This window comes from Stegostoma tigrinum, chromosome 23, assembly GCF_030684315.1.
Source record: "Stegostoma tigrinum isolate sSteTig4 chromosome 23, sSteTig4.hap1, whole genome shotgun sequence".
Classification (NCBI taxonomy): Eukaryota; Metazoa; Chordata; class Chondrichthyes; order Orectolobiformes; family Stegostomatidae; genus Stegostoma; species Stegostoma tigrinum.
In genome coordinates, this window is record NC_081376.1 from 46,792,556 (window position 1) to 46,813,681 (window position 21,126).

Here is a 21,126-nt window from a genome sequence, read left to right on the forward strand (position 1 = left end):
CAATACTCAACAGTTGAACAGTCACAGCTCTCTGGGGTAGAGCATTTCAAAGACTCACAATCCTCTGATTGAAGAAACCTTTCCTCAACACAACACTAAATGATTGATCCCTTATCTTGGATTCCAGAATCATGGGAAAGAACATTTTTGCAAAAAGTGTGTTTAAACCGGATTACCTCACAATTTACAGAGGAGTAGAAGGATCCTATTTAATGTTGCCTGCAGACCAGGCAGTTAATGGTTTGGTTGCTGGCCTTTAGGCTTGAAGGTCCATTCAAGGATGCATTGGAGAAGTTGGGATTGCTTTCCTAGGAGAGGAGCAGGCTAAGAGGAGAGCTGATGGAAGTTTTCGAAATCTCCAGGCAACTGGACAGACAGGGAGAAGAGAGCTCACTGCCCTGAGAGAACTAAAGGTATTATCAGCGTAGAGAAAAGGTGACATTTTAGGTCAGACAATGCACGATAGGTATGAAGCTCTGTTTAGAATCCATTTGTGGTTTGGTTTGGAGTCAGACTGATTTTATTTCTAAAGCAGGAACTTATAAAACATTCTCTCAGGGTGCTAACTTGCAAAAAAATTTGGGGATTTACAATTACACATTCATCAATCCAAACTTTCTAACTGATTAAAGATTTAACAGCATCTTAGGTTTGCTTAATACATCCTCATCAGTTGTGAGACCGTTTGATCTTTTACTAATAAATTCTGTGTTTGGTACCACCTGTCTCAGTAACACCTGGGCAGGGAGCGAGGCTCCGAAACCTTGTGTTTTCAAATAAACCTGTTGGACTATAACCTGGTGTCTTATGGTTTATTACCTCATTATTAGAGAGAGATGACTGGTGGTGGCTTAACCAAAGATCTTATTAGACAGCACCTTTTAAGCCCACGGCCACTTCCATCTGGAAGGACCAGGGCAGCAGACATATGGGAACACCACCTTCTGCGAGTCCCCTCCAAGCCACTCACCATCCTGACTTGGAAATATGTCGCCATTCCTTCACTGTCACCAGGCCAAATTCTGGAATTCTCTCCCTAATGACATTGTGCGTCAACCTACAGCACATGAACTGCAGTGGCTCCAGAAGGCAGCTCACCACCACCCTCTCAACGACAACTGGGGATGAGAAAAAGATGCTGGCCAGCTAGCAAAGGCCACACCCCACAAATGTATAAATAAAAACACGCTGAGGGCCACCATGCCTCAGTTCAGGGAAGAGTTCTTCATGGTAACCTCAGCCAGCAGGGGGAATTGAACCTTCAGTGTTGGCATCACTCTGCCTCACAAGCCCACTGTTTGGCCAACCGAGCTAACTGACCACTTACATCTGCATTACCTCCCAGTAAACTTGATAGTCCTGTACTCTCCAGGCTGTCAGTCACAAATCATGAGCTTCAATTGTATAAAACACAGTTGTTTGTATCTTACTGTGCTCCAGATCTTAGATACCCATTATTTCCTATTTACCCCTGCCTGACCTCACCCCTGTCCCCCAGTAACTCAACCCTAAAACTCCCATCCAGATGGTTAAGATCACTTTGTAGCCTCACACCTCTTTCCCTATCACTATCATTCTGCTTAATCCGATAAGTTTCCCAGATCTCCACAATGTGTTCCCCTGACTTGACCTTCTGGTGAATGTCACCCTGACCCCTTCCCTTTGCTCCAACTGTATGCCGACTGGCCTTCAACTTCCTATAGGCCGCAAGCCCCAGAATTCCTTTCCTACACACCTCCCTTCCTCAATGACCACTTCTTTTAGCTTTTGGACAATCCTTCCCTCTCCTTCTTTCACTGTGTGTTTATTTCTTTTTGTTTATGCCTTGGGATCCTCTCCTACGTTGAAGATGCAGCAGGAAAATGAACAGCTGTTAAATTGTAAGCAAGCATGAAATAATTATCAGCGTATTTCAATATTGATGGTGGCATGGAATTAATGGTGGCATGGTGGCACGACATGAATAATAGCCACTGGCCGTACACTGACCACTCACCGTCCACTGAAGCTAGACCACCAGGCAGAATCCTCTTCACATACACCCCATACTCCTCTCCAGTCAGCTCCCTTAACCCTCCGATCACCTTAATACCTGCAAACACATGTCATTTGCATGGAAAGCATCAATTGAGTGTGATTTCCATAGTCAGCCCACCACTAAACATAGAAACATAGAAAATGGGTGCAAGGGCCAGTCCATTTGGTCTTAGAGCCTGCACCACCATTCAATACGATCATGGCTGATCATGCAATCTCAGTATCCCTATCCCGCCCTCTCCCAATCCCCCTCGATCCCTTTAGCCACAAGGGACATGTCCAGCTCCATCTCGAATATATCTAATGAACTGGCCCCCACAGCTTCCTGTGGGAGAGAATTCTACAAGTTCACAACACTCCTCATCTCAGTCCTGAAAGGGTTTACCCCTTATTCTTAGTCTGTGACCCTGGGTTCTGGACTTCTCCAACATCAGGAACATTATTTACACGACAAGCCATCCAGTCCCATCAGGATTTCATGTATATTTCTATGAGACACCCCGCACTCTTCTAATCTCACTGAGTACAAGGCCAGTCGATCTAGCCTTCAGTACAAGCCCAACCTATCCAATCTTTAAATGTGTAAAGGGCTCTGTACTTTATTCCACTGTCCAATACTTTCTAGTGACTCTCTCTGGAGCTCAGTTAGGAAAGATAATGAGTGGAGTGCAATCCAGATAAAGTCTTATACTTCGCTGAGGTGATTTCACTAAAACAGCCATGATTCAGTTACTGAATGGACTGCGGGGATGTTGGGTTTTTTTATCAAATGTGAAGCAAGCGAAGTTAAATAATCTACTTCATTGTTCCATCTGCGATTGCTACGTGGGTAGAGCTGTAAAATATTTCTTCCCTTCAACTTTTACAAATTAAAATACCTTTGAGAGTGTGTGTGAACGTGCTGAGGTTGATAACACTCTAAAGCTTTTCATCAACTGTCCAAATATATCCTTACGCATTTTTAAAATCTTTATTCTTTGATAGACCCATACAGCACAGAAACAGACCCTTCGGTCCAACCCATCCATGCTGACCATGTTCCCAAACTAAACTGAATGTCCCTAATGTCAAAGGGGGACACGGTTTAACCAAACCAAGGAGGTTAGCTGATCATCTAGAAGGATTAATCAGGCTTAAGAGTAAATATATTAACCAACTGAAACAACACAAGACTCGCATATAGGGATAGGTACTGTGCACAGCTTAAGACAGTGAAAACTGCTGTCCACTACACGTCAGTGGAAATGAAGGTGGCGGAAATCTCCAACAGAAACAATAAACTCACTGCCTGTGATATTAGAGGTCGGAGAATGATTAAGACTTTACAGGATGCTAAAGGATTACCCATGAGTTATTCAGTCAGGCTCTGGGATAAATGGGTCCTTTGCTTCAGTCTTTGCTGAATGCACGAGGGGACTGTGTACAGTTGTACAATGTGTAGGTGGCACTAAAATGGGCTAAAGCGTTAAAACAGATACACATCCTTGTGCCTGGCTTTTCACCCTGGGCTGGTTGCAGCTGCTCTTCGCATGAGATGAATTAGGAACTTACACACCAGCCCTGAAATGAGGTCCAAAGCTCTGATTCAAACACTGCCGACTGACTTCCCACCAGTAAAAGAAACACTAAATTAGCTTTTAAATTTTTCGAGTCAATTCACTGGTTGAAGTGGCGCAAATTTTTGACACTGCAAACCTTGACAAGCGCACTTTCTGAAAAATGAAATCCCAAATTAACATATTTCAATTCCAAACATAAAAAGAGGGTCTGCAGTGTGAATGTAGGAAAAGAGATAATCAAATATTTCACTCAATAAATACTTGTCTTTATGCGGTGATATCTGGTGCTAATCAGTGTTTTGCAAGTAAGCTAATTGCGAGACTGGGATTGCTAACACCTGCGATAAATTCAACAGCTTAAGGTCAATTATAACAGATCTGACTGATCTGATTTATCTTACCCCTGGCCCACATGATATCAGCATCATCTGTTTCCTTGTATTAGATGCCTTCTATAGATGCACAAGGTCGTTGCTGCCTATGTTTTAATCGGCCAATGATTGCAGTGTGTCATTCACTGCCAGATGCCAGAACAGCACAGGATTTCAATACCAACCAAAAAGAACTGCAGATGCTGCATATCAGAAACTAAACACAGAAATTGCTGGAAAAACTCAGCAGGTCTGGCAGCATTTGTGGAGAGAAATCAGAGTTAACGCTTCAGGTCTAGTGACCTCAGAACTTCCTCAGGATTACCAGATTTCCTTTATTTTCCTTGATTATTCCTATATAATATCAGTCTTCCTGTGCACATGTCTCCCTCCCTGATAAATTCAAAATTCATCGAGGAGTGGTCATCTTTCTCAATTTAAATTTCTTCGCGATCCTTATTAAGTAATTTCTTGTTTAAAGTCAGATTTATGAATAAAAGCCATTTTGTACGTGAGAAAAAATTGATTGAAACCTGTCATTAATGGTTAGATCAACAGTAACCAGTGTAAAATCTCCAGACCATATTGATTCAGATATTTGCTAATCAGTCTGTCCAGATATATTACCGCACTGCTTTGGAGAAAATGGGACCTGAACTTCAGTCTCCTGCCTCAGAGCTAGGGACACTATGACTGAGCCCCTAGGCCACTCTGATTCATTATCACCAGCCTTACTGAAAAAAACCCAGCTGGTCTGAGAAGCAGAGTCAAGGAACAAAATACAAATTAAATTATTTTATTAAATGAGGCTTGTGGCTGCACCTTCTGTGCACATGCTGGTTCATGCTTTGTGGTCTACGTAACAAGATCCTAATTTTAGGTAAGGATGTGAAGAAAGATGATAATATTTAGGACAGAGTCATCTTTGACATGTTGATCTTTAATGGATAGATGCTGGCAGGGAGCAAGGCTCTCAATTACTAAAGACCAAGAGTGAAGAAAAATGGGAAAAAAATACTTTGAAGGAGAATCAAAGTTAAGCAATAGTTTGTTCAGATTGCTCCCAAGCTACGTGTGCAGACTACTGCTTCTATGCTGAGTGCCTCTGCTTATAAATCCAAATCAGTTACAGTGAAGGTCAAACAACAGGAAGCCCACTCAGAGCCGCCCCACCTCACCACTTTCTCATATTTGACTCTTCCTGGGATTATTAGAATACAATGAAATTTGCATAGTGAATTATGCATTTAGTATAGACTCGAACAATTTGTGCTCTGACAGATGGAAGAGTGAACCTATCTTTCAGGATCATTATCATAGCTTCCTGATGATCTGCGACTGAAATGCAGCCATCCTCAGATGGACCACCAGATATAACCTGGATCTCAGATTCCAGTATTGATAAGACTTAATGCTATTGATAAGACTCTTCGACCAATAGTCACAGCGGTTTGCAGCACACTGGGGGCCCCTGGTCCGTGCTGATTAGCTTCTCTTTCTAGCAGTGAAGACATTGCTTTGGTCTTTGCGTTTGTTGGATTGGAAAAGGAAGTGGGTTTGCCTTACAATGTTGATCCAGGAATGTCTGCTGGGAGTGTGGGCACTTTGGATTCGAATGGAATTCATATTAGAATAGGGGCCCGCGGGGTCAAATAATCCAGCACTGGCAGGTCACATGGGAACATGGACCTCTTGGTCAAAGCGCCAGAGTGTGACTTGCATTTGTGGCCCTCACAACTAATCTGAAATAAATCCCCGTGGGAGACAAGATTTGAGAAGACCAAGTGAAACTGGGGAAGAGGTAAAAACACCTTCCAGTGAAAAACATGGGGGAAGATTTTCTCCAATGCTGTAATAGGAGGATAACAGATATAGTCATCAAATGTAGTGAGCACGATTGCATTATAGCACTTCAGAATGTCACATAGCTTGCTGTAATGCCTTGTTATTCAGAAAAAAAGAGGGGCACTTTCCTAATGAGTATAACACAAATGCACAAGGTCTAAAGCCCATTCTCTTCCCCATTAAGTGTTCCACAGCTTCATTGCAGAAGGAAAGTTTCACAGGGTCACTTACCCAGTCCATTCTCACAGTCTGTGAAATCTACACAGTGTACTCTTCGGTCTACTCCATAGGGCCCCAGTACTGTCCTAGAATGAAAGAAACAGTTACACTTAGTGCACATTGGACTTCCAACGAAACAAAGATACCTTTACTTTGAGAGAGATCGTCACTATTCTTGGCCAGTGGATTCTGCAGGAGTGCAGGTCCTCAGAAGTCATTAGCCCTATCAACAGAGCGACAGTAATTAGACATTTAAATTTGAACTGATAAAAAGCTGAAAGGAGGCCATCCGATCTGGATCAACTCCAAAACGCTAAATCCTCGATTCGACCATCAAATCCACATTAGGACAATGACAATACTCCAGAATTATCTCAATGCGAAAAGTGCTTGGAGACATCTTGCAATTGGGGTGCAATGGTACACAGATTATTGAGGATATAGCCAGGAGTGCAGGCTTCTGGCTGTGAACCATCTCAGAATGCAACATGCTGCATAGAGAAAAATCTATTTCTATCGCACTTGTGGTCATTTCCAATTCGAAACTTTTGCCCTCAGGCAACGTGTTTGACAGGGAATGTACTGCATTGTAAATATTAAGACTACTGCAATTCTATTGAGTGGATCATGCCGTAGGGAGTCAAGTTGACTTTTCTTGCAAATTCGGTAATATTCAAGTCAAATGTTTTGTAATTGAAACAACAGCACACAGAGGCCAGTACCCCATCAAAAAGTCACCCTGTTTTTTTTCACATGCATACCTTTTCATGGGCTGCGATCAGCCAGCTCACAGCCAGTCCCTAGACTGAGGAGACTATGAATCTCCTTTATATATCTGTCAGCCAGGGCTCCCTGATTGGCCCTGGGTAACAACCCGAATCATAGCCATGAGATCCAACTGACCCAATCACAACAATAATGTTCCTTATACAAAAGTTTGCGAATAAAGTGTATGTTTGTGGGAAAGAAGGCTTTTATGGCTGTCGTTCTCTTCTCTGGAACAGAGGAGGATGAGGCGAGATTTAATTGAGGTATAAGGGGCCTGGATAGAGTGAACAGGAAGGACCTGATTGGCTTCACAAGGAGATGAGTAATTGACTTAACTTAGGAGGTGTGAACCAATCTGGAGGGCAATGTCCATTACTCTGACAAGGTTGAGTGTCTGGAACTCACTGCCTGCAGAGATGATAAAGACAGAAACCCATGCAGCACTTAAAGATACTTGGATCTGTACTTGAAATGCTGCAACCTACTAAAGTTATGGGAGAAGAGTTGGAAATTGAGAAATGAGGCTTGACACATCATTATAGGGCAGCAGAGAAATAGGAGCTGAAAGACCTCCTTTTGTACCTTTCTTAGCATCATGTGTTTATTCATAAATTTCTTCCATTGCTCCTCAAATAGATCAGAACTCCTTCAAATGTTTATAAAACACAATCGTTTGCCTTTCTTGCCACCTTTCTGCCGCACACTGATTCGGTGAGTTTTTCTTTAATTTAAATGAGTGATGTCTCATCTTGAATTTTAGGTTTGTGTTTCTAAGATATTTCCAAACAAACTTTAGCAGTGGAGTTGGAGGTTTAATGCTGTCCGCTGAGATTTGTTAGTTGAGAGAAAATAAGGAATGTTGCAGTCCTGGCTGCTCACAATTATTAAAACCTACGCCGAAATTCATTGATAATGGGAACTGCAGATGCTGGAGAATTCCAAGATAATAAAATGTGAGGCTGGATGAACACAGCAGGCCAAGCAGCATCTCAGGAGCACAAAAGCTGACGTTTCGGGCCTAGACCCTTCATCAGTGAGCACTCTTTTTCATTTATTGATCGTATAGAAAATTCCAAAGAAAAATTGGATATGTTGCTCAGTCGCCCATAAGCTGGAGCTAAGTAAATACTAACAAAGGAGGAACAAATTAACCTGTCGCAGAAGTCTAACATTAATTAAATCATATTAAAATGGTTCTAATATAGTTAGAACAATCTGTCAGTGAGTGCACACTGACTACACATCCTTGTCCATTTCTGAACTGCTCTTCTAATAGAGAAGGGCAGAAGTGAATTCAGGAGCTGATTTTTTCAGCATTCAAGGGATTTTCACCTCTTCCCTGAACACAGCCAACATTAACATTGACACAAGGCATGATTATTATTGGTCAAGAGACTCTTTAAGGCAATGAGACTATAAGAAATAGGATGATGAATAAGCCATTTGGCTCCTGCTCTTCCACTCAACAGCTTCAAGTCTGATCCGATCTCCCTCACATCCACTTTCCTGCTTTCCCCCCATTATCTTTGACTCCCCATCTGATCAAGAAGGTGTCTTTCTCAATGCTTAAGTATACACAAGGACTCTGGCCCCACAGCTCTCTGTGGCAAAGGCTCACAACCCTCTCAGAGAAGAAATTCCTCCTCATCCCAATCTTAAATTGGTGCCTCCTTATTTTGAGACTATGCCCTCTGGTCCTTGACCCGCTCATGAGGAGAAACATCCTGTATCTTTTCAAGCCCCTTAAGAATCCGTTAAGTTTCAATGAGATCACCTCTCACCTTTCTAAACTCCAGCCTTCACTCATAAGACAAGTCCCTCCACACTGGGGATCATCCTAACAAATCTTCTCTGAGCTGCCTCCAATGAAATGATACTTTTCCTTAATAAAGGGACTAAAACTGCATCATAGTAGTCCAGGTGTGGTCTCACCGGCACCTTGTACAGTTGCAGTAAGACCTCTGTACTCTTATACTCCAATTGCTTTGAAATTGCACTGTGTTGTACTGTTCTATGTTGTATCTTTTCTCAGAGAGTGCTCGGGGCGTGGAATGCATTGCCGGAGAGGGTAGTAGAGTTGGCCTCATTAGGGGCATTTAAGCAGCTATTAGATCGGCATATGGATGATATCATTTGGTCAGGGTGGAGGTTAAATAGATCTTAGGTTTAGGATAAAAGTTTGACCCAACATTTTGGGCCGAAAGGCCTGTACTATGCTGTACTGTTCTATGTCCTACGTTCTAAATAAGGGCCAGCCTTCCATTAGCTTCCTGATAACCTGCTGTACCTGGCTAGTGTGTTCTACGTGCAAATACTTCAACTCCCTTCGTGTTACAGCTTTCTGCAGCATCTCTCCATGTCCATTACTTTTGTTAAAATTCTTCCAGTGCCAACTGCATTCTTCCCAGACCAGGCCCAGATTTTTCCTCGCAAGTGCAAGGCTTCTCCCCTCCCTACACCTCGGCACAGATTGATGGTGCCATTTTGTTTGTGCTACAGGGTCCTGAGGAACAGGGCAGCTCTGAGAACATTCTGGAAACAACTACACCGCGCTGCTGTTTCTTTTCCCGAAGGAATAAATAGTGACATCCCCATGAGACGGAAACATTTCCAAACCACCAGGAAACCCCCACAATGTCTAAGAAAGTACTTGGATGAGGATGTCATAACCATCCAAGCTATAGACCCAGCAGGGGAAAGTGAAACTGATGTCGGTAGTAGGACATCTTTGATGGTACAGACTTAATGGGCCGAATGGCCTCTTCTGTACTGTCTAATTGTATGATTCTTGCTACTACTGAACCTGCTTGCTGCTTTGGTGAATAAATGAGAATGGAAAGAAGATTAGAGAGTCCAGAGAAACTATCCATGGCTTCAGGCCACAACATGCTTGTAAAAGCGAACGTCACCACAGCAACACAGGCTCCCTGAGTGAACTGCAACACACTATCACTAACTGTGACTGTTTCCACGTGCGACATGTTAACTAAAGTTGAGAGAGAAGGGTTTATCAGGGCAGCGGGCTGCAACATTGCCCGTGCGAAAGCTGCAGACAGCCTGGAGAGTAAGATTTCTTAAACTGCGCTTGCCCTCCAAAAACTTCATTAGAGACAACTAACGATTTGACAAGAATGTGTCTGAAAAGTAGCTCCAGCCAATGTTTTAATCAAAGTGGCTCATAAACTAAAGGTGGGTCTTCCTGAAATTTTAAAACAATTCCACGATTCTGTTTGCGGAGATTAGTCACGTCTAAAAAGCCTAAAGATGGACAGCATAGACAAATAAAACTAGTGATTGAATTAAATTCTTGGAGTCACAGACCTATTTATTGTTCATAAATCAGGTTCTGAGGCTACTTACAGAATTAGCTCAAATGTAAATATTCTATTTTCAATAAAATTCCAACCCAGAGGGAACTGATTCTGGAAACGGATGTAATCTCACTGGGCTCTGAGGGATGTGGGCTACGGTGAGGGGTGTGGCAGAATTGGGTGCAATGCTCACTGATTCTCATCTTGATGTCAAGATCATCTTGCCACATCTTGTTCACTATTCTTAAGTGGCATGGTGAGATTTTTGCTAGGCAACAGTGTGTTCCCAATTTACGTTTATCATTGCGTGTTAAACACCTTGTTAATAGCCTAACCTGGCATGGATTGTGATCTTACCACACAAACTAACTGTCAGCAAATCTCAATATGGAAACGAAAGCTTGTTCTTGGTATCACAGAATCCCTGCAGTGCAGAAATGGGCCATTCAGCCCACCAAGTCTGCACCAACCCTCCAAAGAGCATCCCACCCAGACCCCCAGCCTATCCCCATAACTCCACATTTGGTATGAGTAAACCCTATAGCCTACACATCCCTGGACACTACAGGCAATTTAGCATGGCCAATTCACCTAGCCTGGACATCTTTGGACTGCAGGATGAAACTGGAGCACCCAGAGGAAACCCCCACAGACACGGGGAGACTGGGAGAGGGTGGTACTAGAGAGATTGAAGCAAATATCAGTCTAATTCTGTACAGAGCAAGGGCTGGAACAGACTGACATCATTATCAACTCAGAGAAGATTAAGGTCTGCAATTAAAGGATAACTCAGGTCACACTGTAAGATACTGTTTACGAAAAGCAAACATAATCAACAAATTTTAACAAAGATACCATCACAGTCATTGGGTTTTTCATTTCATTTTCCAGGATGTGGACATCACTGTAAGGTTGACCTTTCCCTGTTTCCTGTTGCCATGACATCTCTTTGCCTGTAAAAGTCACTGAAAAATGTGAGAGGGGAACTAAAAGCTGAGTAGCATATCAATGAAATCGGTTCAGTCGTTCACCTGTTATGATTACTGCAGGACACACTGAGAGGGGAGGTGGTGCGATCTATCATGAAAGACAGCAACCTACGAAGCTGATTGTAATCTATAGATAAAATTGTTTTTCGCAGAATGTAGCAAAGCTCACAAACGCATAAATAACATTGAGGAAACACGCAGGCAGATAAAGCAATCCTTGTAAATCTATCTGCATTACTAATGCTCTTTAAACTCCTGCTTTTGTTATACACTCGCTTTTACAATTGAAAAGCCTCCGTCCCTATAAGATACCTCGATATTCGACTTTGTCTCTGAAATGGCCCTTGATTTTGGCCAAGTGAAAAAGAATTTTGTCCAACTGATAGATAATAAGAGACGGTGTATTAAACTAATACTAATTCTAATTTTTATTACCTGGTTAAACACTGGTACATTAACTGCTTATTCCTTTGCCTGTAGTTTTCATGCCTTGTAATTCTATTTCCTTCTATATACCCAAAAATAACAACCATTTCAGTAAAAACTCATTAGATCCCAACCTCCCATTCCCATTTGCCCTCAATGCCATGGTCCTGTTTCATTTTAATTTCAAAAAAGTAGCCGAGCTTTGAAATCCTTAAGCAAGGAAATTCCATGTCAGGGAGGGTAGGCAGCATGCTATTATAGTGTTTAAATCTTAAATTCAAGCAACAATTGGAATTCTTCCCAAACTCAACGATTTGAAAAGCACTCTCCCCTTTCAATAGAGTGCACCACGCTGAACAAATATGTTACCACGATGACTATCAACATTCATTCAAATTTTTCCAACAGCGCCACAACAAATATCACAATGAGGTCTTTCTTGTCGGTACAAAGTATAGCAGCCATTGTCAGATAAAGGAATGCCTTATCTGAGTACAGATTGTATCAAACAACTCAATACTACCATCAACGTCATGACATGGATTACAGTAGATTTCTCAACCGCAAGACCATTTAACTGAGTCAGGTAGTGAAGATCAATTGTGTTTCTAAAGGTTATTATGTACTGTGGAAAGAAACCTTTGAGTATGTGGAAATAAACTGCCTCTAACATATGTATTATTAAAGTAACCCTAACCATACAGGTGTAACATCATCAGTGTCTCCATAGCCTGGCTTACTGGTGAAGTGTCTACTTTGAGCCACAATTAAGCGACTGAGCATGCTCTGTGAAGGAGGGCAAATGATAATAGTCCGAGCACAGGGCTTCGTACCTCCCATTTCCTGACACCATGTGGTGGCAACAGAAAATATTCTTGTCTCAAACAATTTCAAACAACAAATGCAGGGCATTCAAACATAAAGAGACCAGGTCCTGATCAGACCAAACCATAGATGCAAATACTCTTAGCAAACCCAACAGGAATATTGACATAGCCTCTGCATTTTATTGGCAGAGGTGCAGGTGAACCTCTGCTTAATATGGAAAGTCATCTTGGGGCCTGGGATAGGGGTGAGGGAGGAGGTGTGGGGGCAAGTGTAGCATTTCCTGCGGTTGCAGGGGAAGGTGCCAGGTGTGGTGGGGTTGGAGGGCAGTGTGGAGCGAATAAGGGAGCCACTGCCAATGTGGAATACTGCATCCATTGTACCTGGTGTGGCTTCCTCTACATTGGGGAAACCAAGCGGAGGCTTGGGGACCGCTTTGTAGAACACCTTCGCTCGGTTCGCAATAAACAACTGCACCTCCCAGTCGCGAACCATTTCAACTCCCCCTCCCATTCTTCAGACAACATGTCCATCGTGGGCCTCCTGCAGTGCCACAATGATGCCACCTGAAGGTTGCAGGAACAACAATTCATATTCCGCTTGGGAACCCTGCAGCCATATGGTATCAATGTGGACTTCACCAGCTTCAAAATCTCCCCTTCCCCCACCGCATCCCAAAACCAGCTCAGTTCGTCCCCTCCCCCCACTGCACCACACAACCAGCTCAACTCTTCCCCTCCCCCCACTGCATCCCAAAACCAGCCCAGCATTTCTCTGCCTCCCTAACCTGTTCTTCCTCTCACCCATCCCTTCCTCCCACCCCAAGCCACACCTCCATTTCCTACCTACTAACCTCATCCCACCTCCTTGACCTGTCCGTCTTCCCTGGACTGACCTATCCCCTCCCTACCTCCCCACCTATACTCTCCTCTCCACCTATCTTCTTTTCTCTCCATCTTCGGTCCGCCTCCCCGTCTCTCCCTATTTATTCCAGAACCCTCACCCCATCCCCCTCTCTGATGAAGGATCTAGGCCCGAAGCGTCAGCTTTTGTGCTCCTGAGATGGTGCTTGGCCTGCTGTGTTCATCCAGCTTCACACTTTATTATCTTGGATTCTCCAGCATCTGCAGTTCCCATTATCCCAGGGACTACCATTGACCAGAAATTCAACTGGACTTGCCATATAAACATGAGGTTTCACGTGCTAGTTGGAGGTGAGGAATACTATGGCAAGTAACTCACCTCCTCCCTCCCCAGAGCCTGTCCACCATCTACGAGGCCCAAGTCAGGAGTGTGATGGAATACTCCCCACTTGCCTGGATGGGTGCAGCCCCAACAACACTCAAGGAGCTTGACACCATCCAGGACAAAGCAGTCTGCTTGATTGGCACCACGTCCACAAGCATTCACTCCCTCCACCATTGACGCTCAGTACCAGCAGTGCGTACTATCTATAAGATACATAGCAAAACTCCACCAAAGATCAGCACCTTTCAAACCTACTTCACTTCCATCTGGAAAGACAAGTCCAGCAGATACATGGGAACATCACCCCCTGAAAGTTCCCCTCAAAGCTACTCACCATCTTGACTTGGAAATATTTCGCCGCTCCTTCACTGACGCTGGGTCAAAATCCTGGAATTCCTCGCTAATGGTGCTATGGGTCAACCCATAGCACAGAGGCTGCAGCAGTTCAAGAATATAGCTCATTACCACGTTCTCAAGGGTGACCAGGGCTGGGAAAAAAATACTGCCCAAAACACCAATGCTCACTTCCCAAGAGTGAATTTTTAAAAATGTACAATTGCTGAAAATTGAAGTCAAGTTTCTCAAACAAAGACCCTACAAAGAACATGGGATACAAACAGTTTACAAAAGGATATCGATAGTTTATTTAACTGGGCAAAAAATTGGTAAATGTAGTATAATGTGGGAAAATGTGAAGTTGTTCAAATTGGAAGGGAGAACAAAAGAACAGACTATTGTTTAAATGGAGAAAGCTGCAACACACAGGGATTTGGGGGAACTTGCGCATGAAACAGAAAACTTACACACAAGGGCAGGAGGTAATCAGGAAGGCTAATGGAATATTGGCCCTTATTTCAAGGGGGTCAGTGTATAAGATCAGGGAAGTCTTCCTGCAACTGTACAAGGTACTGGTGAGACCACATTTGGAGAACAGTGAGCAGCTTTGTTCCCCTGACTTATGAAAAGACGTCATTTCATTGGAGGCAGTTCAGAAGAGGTTCACTAGGATGATCCCCAGTCTGAAGGGATGGTCTTATGAGCAGAGGCTAAACAGGTTGGGACTCCATAAAAACCAAAAGAACTGCAGATGCTGTAAATCTGGAACAAAACAGAAGTTGCTAGAAAAACTCAACAGGTCTGGCAGCATCTGTGAAGAGAAAATCAAAGCTAACATTTCAGGTCCATTGACCCTTCCTCAGAACCATTCTCTGATCTTTTTCTTCACAGATGCTGCCAGACCTGCTGAGCTTTTCCAACAACTTTTGTTTTTGTTGTTGCTGTTGAGGTTGGGACTCTACTCATTGGAGTTTAGAAAAGTGAGAGGTGATTTCATTGAAACAGACAGGATTCTTAAGGGGCTTGGCAGGGTAAATGCTCAGAGATAATAGGAACTGCCGTTGCTGGAGAATCCGAGATAACAAAGTGTGGAGCTGGATGAACACAGCAGGCCAAGGAGCACAAAAGCTGACATTTCTAGGCCTAGACCCTTCATCAGAAAAGGGTCTGATGCTGAGAGGATGTTTCTCCTCATGGGGAGAGTCTAGGACCAGAGTCCAAGTCGCAGAATAAAAGGGCCACCAATTTAAGACTGAGATGAGGAAGAATTTTGTCTTTCATAGGGTTGTGGGTCTTCAGAACCCCTTGCCCTGTGGGGCCAGAGTCCTCGTGTATATTCTTGATACTTGATTCTTGAACAGTCGGAGAATCACAGGCCACAAGGAAAGGGCAGGAAAGTGGATGCAAGGGATGACAGATCATCCATGATGCGATTGAATGGTACAGCAGTCTCAAGGCGCTGAATAGCCTACTCCTCTTCCTATTTCTCACAGTCTTACCATTTGTGGTGATGTAAAGCAATTGGAGATTATTAACCAGGATGCCAGTGAACACTGCACTCTTTCGCTCAACTGGTGCTTCAGTTTTAAAGTCTCTCTCACAAGACAGCTCCTCTGTCAGTGTGGAGCTTTCTCAGTACTGCACTGAAAACTGGAGTACATGCCTCTGAATGTGCTGCAAACCCTTGGCCATGGGTCAACCAACACTTGCTGCAATCTCATTGAACAGTAGAACAGATGGGCTGAATGGCTTACTCTGGTGTCAACGGTCCCTGGTTAAATCCACTCGCACTCCTAACATTTTTAACGTGTGCCCAAAACCCAAAAAAGAGGAATGGCATTGCCCTCCGGGTTCCCATTCGAGCAACTAACGTCCCTGGGGCTTCACCTTCAGGGATTCATTAGCCCAGAATTTCCTGACAAGTTCCCTAACTTGTGCTGGAATTTTTTGCCTTGTCCAGACCTCCCACATCACAAACTCGTGCCAAAATTTGAAGGGAAAATGGAACAAACATAATGGCCCAACTGGGACCTCTATAAGTTTATAAATAGCTAAACCATCTGCATCAATGACTTAGTAAACAGAGCAAATACCTACAGACTCGCTCATCAGCTGGTTTCAAATGTTCAGTGAGTTATCCATTTAGTTTCAAACAATTATTTAGCAGGTGATATTAGGTTGAAGGTTTCTTGGTTTAAGACCGAGACTCAGAGAATTGCAATTCTGTGAAAGCCCCTTCCCAAGACTGTGGTGGTCATTGAATATTTTTCGGGCAGAGATGGAGAGATTCCTGAATAACGAAGAATTCAATGATTACTGAGGGTGGGTGGAAGTGTTGCGCTGAGGCCACGTTTAGACCAGCCGTGAGTGGAGCAGACTGGAGGAGCAGAATGGCCTACTCCTTCACCGAGTCATACACTGGTATGGAGTATCACGCTGAAGAATAAGAAGCGGCTGACACCATCCATTTTCCAATCACAAGTTTGCGATAAACTATGCCCGCAACTCAAAAGTGCAATGAAAATCTGTCCACCATAGTGCCACAGAGACATATAGAACAGACACAGACCTTCACTGCAACTTGTCCAACGACCAGATATCCTCAATTAATCTCGTCCTATTTGCCAATATTTGGCCCATATCCCTCCAAGCCCTTCCTGTTCACATACCCATCTAGAAGCCTTTTAACTGCTGTAACTGTACCAGCCTCCACCACTTCCTCTGACAGTTCATTCCAGACACACATCATCCTCTTGCAAGAAAATGTTATCCCAATGGTCCCTTTTATATCTTTCCCCTCTGACCTTAAACTTATGACCTCTAGTTTTAGACTCCCCTAGCCCAGGAAAAAGGCCTTGCCTTTTCACACTGTCCATGTCCCTCACGACTTTATACACCCCTATAAGGTCACCGCTCAGCCTCTGACGCTCCAGGGAAAATAGCCCCAGCCCATTCAGCCCCTCCCTGTAGCTCACACCCTCCAATCCTGGCAACATCCTCCTAAATCTTTTCTGTGCCCTTTCATGTTTTACAACATCTTTCCTACAGCAGGGAGACCAGGTTTGAACACAGTATTCCAAAAGTGGTCTAACCAATGTCCTGTACAGCCACAACATGACCTCCCAACTCCTAGACTCAACACACTGACCACCAAAAACAAAGCCTAGCAATTGCATATATTCATGTGGATCACCTTGTGATAGACTAATACCTTGTTGAAGCTCCTCTCCACTCAGCATTTCTAGTTCCTTCTGCAGCCTAACCAAAGGCCCTATTTGAGGTTGTTTGATGTCAAAATAGGCCTTTACAGGAAGAGATGCATATGGGCTGAATGGCCTCCTTCTAGCACCAGAATGGTTCTGTGATGCTGTTGTATGGTATTAATGAGGGCACAGAATATTCAGGCACAGCTTGCTCCTGATTGCACTGAGATAGCCCCAAAAAAAACTACCAAGCTGCACTTAGGAGGCTCAAAAGATGCCCATTTGTCACCTGAATATCTCATAAGCCCAATAAGTGTAGAACGGCCACTGGCAATTACAATGCAGCAGAAGCTCACCTACATCATTTCAGGGATTTAACATTGTAAAACAAATCCTTGGACGTGCCGTTTCAATGGTGCAAGACTCCAGGTGGTTCAATCCTGAATGATCTAGCTAACCCCATTGTGAGTGACCATGATGACATCTACCATCTCAGAAGGATAGTCAACATTGCTTTCTAAACCTCTGAGGGGGTGGATTATAAAGCCTGTCCACATCACAGGAACGAGTTGAGAAATATCAGCTGAGCTTTACATCATAACGTGTTGTAATCAGAATGCAATACCACAGGCAATTTAGCATGGCCAATCCACCAAACCTGCACATCTTTGGACTGTGGGAGGAGGTCGGAGCACCCTGAGGAAACCCACACAGACACAGGGAGAATGCACAAACTCCACACAGCCAGCCATCCAAGGCTAGAATTGAAATGGGTCCCCGCTGCAATGAGGCAGCAGAGCTAGGTACTGAGCCGCCATGCCACCCCTTTTACAAAAGGGAAATAGTGTTTGTCAAATTGATTCGTAATTTTTGAGCATGTAATTAGTCAGTAGATAAGGAGGAGCTGGTTTTGGATTTTCAGAAGGTGTCATTCATGAAGTTAGTGGAGAGATAAGAGCTCATATTGTTGGGTTAGAGTTAGGGTTAAGGTTAAGGTTGGGTTAGGGTCAGTGTGGACAGAGGGTTGGCTCAGAGGCTGACCGGGGAGCAGGCTACTTGTTTCGGAGGATGAGTAACACTACTTAAAGTTACTTCAGCTTTTCCTAGCTGCTGGAGGTTTGTGGAGGAGTTTTCTAACACCTCAAGAGACTTGGTGGAACAGTAACAAAATACCGCAGATCCTGGAAATCTGAAATAACAACAGAAAATGCTGGAGAAACTCAACAGGTCTGGCAGCATCTGCGGAACAAGAAACAGTTAATATATCCAGCTCTGGCTTGAGTCAAATTGGACTTAAACCATGAACACTTCTATTGATAGGAGTTCTTAGAGGACCTCAGCTAAAAAAAATGAGTGCGGTGCTACTTGAATCCATTATAGTCCTTCTGTGATACACCAGGAAAATCCTCAGGGGCAACGGTTTTGCTCTGAGTCAGTTGCTTTTAAGAGTGCGCATGCCAAGAATTTTTGGAAGGCATCAACTAAAAAGAATGAGTGTGGTACTACTTTAATTTGTTGGCGTTTTTCCAGGAGACACCAAACGAAAGGGGGTGCCTTTTTGTTGCATGTAGATGCTGCCACGAGCACCCCACCGCCCAACCCATACCTTGGTTTGCAGGGAGAATGGGGTAAGGACATGAGGGCTAAGCTGAACGGCACCGAACCGCGACAGAAGAGGAGGGGTGGCGGAGGAAAAGCTGGCATTCTGCCCACTCCTCTGGATACAGGGGCAAGCGCCCACCTCGAACTACCTCCATTAGTGCTTTCAGTGCTAAGGCTGAGAACTTTTCACTTGACCCCTCCTGAAATGTGTCATAGTGAGCCAGCCAGAACGCTGCACCAGTTCAGAGGCAGTAGGAATGTGGATGTCACGTACACCGGTCAGTAGGAATCCAGTTTAATCAGTGATGCGGAGTTAAACATTAAGGTGTCCCTATGGTATCTCCAAGCACATTCAATCGATGACTATCGATAATAAGCTCTAAAACTACAAGCTGAGACCAGACTTTTAAACACGTGTGCCTTAATAGCACAGTACCCACTTAATGCTTGGTCCAAACCTCACACTGCAATGACTCTTAAAATTTACTAAATAGGAATTAGTTCTTTAATACTTGAATCCTACCCTGGATTGTTCCACCAGCTGAAATCCACTGATGTTTGAATAGAGATATCTCTGTTGCTTTTTGTGGCTATTAGTTCCCCAGCTCCTTCTGAAATAAAGCTCACTGACATTTCCAATCCTACTTTCAAAGTAGTAAAAACTGTTGCCCTAAAATAAACAAGAAGTCGATGTTTCAAAGGTTATTAATTAATTTCGACCAGAGGTGCCAGAATGAGAAAAACGAGTAAATAGACACTTTCCAATCAAACTGCTCAAATACATTGTTAACATTTCGGGTCCGGTGACCCTTCCTCAGAACCGAGTGTGTCAGTTCTGAGGAAGGGTCACTGGATCCGAAACGCTAACTCTGTTTTCTCCTCCACAGATGCTGCCAGACCTGCTGAGCTTTTCCAGCAACTCTGTTTCTGCTCCTGATTTACAGCATCTGCAGTTCTTTCGGTTTTTATTTTTCTCAAATACATTACAACACACCTTCGGGGCAGGTGGGTCTTAGAGTATAGACCATAGAGCACAGAACAGTGCAGCACATTACAGGGTCTTCGGCCCACGATGTTTTGCCGATCTATTATCCTAAGATCAATCTACCCTGCAGACCCTACATTTTACTATCCTCCATGTGCCTATCCAAGAGTCGCTTAAATGTCTGTAAAGTATCTGACTCATGTACCTTGTACCTGGGTCTCCTGGCCCAGCGCTGGGGTCACTACCACTGCAGCACAAGGATAACAACATGACGGAAGCACTAACTGAGTTGAGCTGCAGGTTAAATTGCAGTTAAATTGCAGAAACAGTCAGCAGTATTAATCCATCGCATGATTGTAAGGCCAGGAATCATGCCTTCTCTGTGCACTGATTTGAAATGATCACTGAAAAAAATAGGCAATGATTCAGTTTCCTGTCGATTACCTGCTGATGATTACAGCTCCCTTGTAGAGGACTGAGAATGTTGGCATCTTGTTCAGATCCCCCTTCCTGTGCCAATCGCAGTCATGACTATCCTCATAGTCACGCAGCTTCAGAGGAAGGGTTAGGGCTGGGGGAGGGGCCAACACAGATACACACACACACACACATACACACATACAGCTAAAGCTTTAGAGCAGCCAGACCATGTGACAGTTCTTATGGATGTTTAATTCCTCTAGATATTAGCACAGTTTGTCCACATCATCACTATCTTCACAAATAGATTAAGCTTATGAAAGAAGTACAGCCGACTGTTTACAGGGCACTGCACTGTTGTTACACTGATGTCCTCAAAGAAAGAGAGGTGAAGGATTCTTGCAGTAAAATCTTGTTGATCCCTCAGGGTCTGAAGCAGAATCAATCCATCGCTAATTGCAGTGTCTCTACTTGCTTTCAGCCAGTGCAAGATTCAGAGTTCACGCTGTCCTTCTGCAACTCACATGCGGATACACAAGCCATATTCAAACTGACACACAGAACAGGTTTAATTCTGAGCTATATCTCTGGCATGTATCCAGCCCTTATTTCTCAATGCTCCTCACAGCGGCCAGTCAGGATCTCATTCTACAGCTTGCTCCTACTTCTTTAAAGTTTGATGCTGGAGTAGTTGAGGCCGTTATTTTCTGGCATCTGACTGTTACTCCTCAGGTCTCTTTTTAAATCTTTTCCCTCTCACCTCAGACCTTGACTATGCACCCTACCCATGCCCCTCATGATTTTATAAATCTCTGTAACGTCACCTCTCAGCCTCTGATGTGCCCCCACCTCCCACCTATTCAACCTCTCCCCATAGCTCAAACCCTCCAACCCTGGCCAACATCCTCGTAAATCCTTCCTGAACCCTTTCAAGCTTCACAACATCCTTCCTATAGCAGGGAGACCAGAAACGAACACAGCA

At 43.8% G+C, this 21,126-nt stretch overlaps 1 protein-coding gene across 4 annotated transcripts in view; it reads right to left on the reverse strand.

Moving 5' to 3' along the window:
• si:dkeyp-72e1.9 (syntaxin-binding protein 4) overlaps positions 1–20,301 on the reverse strand; it is a 92,350-nt gene extending 72,049 nt beyond the window's left edge. For all 4 annotated transcript variants that reach the window (XM_059654143.1, XM_059654144.1, XM_059654140.1 and 1 more), the window contains exons 1-3: positions 20,169–20,301; positions 6,044–6,117; positions 1,997–2,092 (exon numbers count right to left, since the gene is read on the reverse strand). In XM_059654143.1, the coding sequence (XP_059510126.1) occupies positions 1,997–2,092; positions 6,044–6,117; positions 20,169–20,215 (217 nt within the window). In that variant the 5' untranslated portion in view covers positions 20,216–20,301. The remainder of the gene's footprint in view (positions 1–1,996; positions 2,093–6,043; positions 6,118–20,168) is intronic.
• Positions 20,302–21,126: the final 825 nt, after the last annotated feature.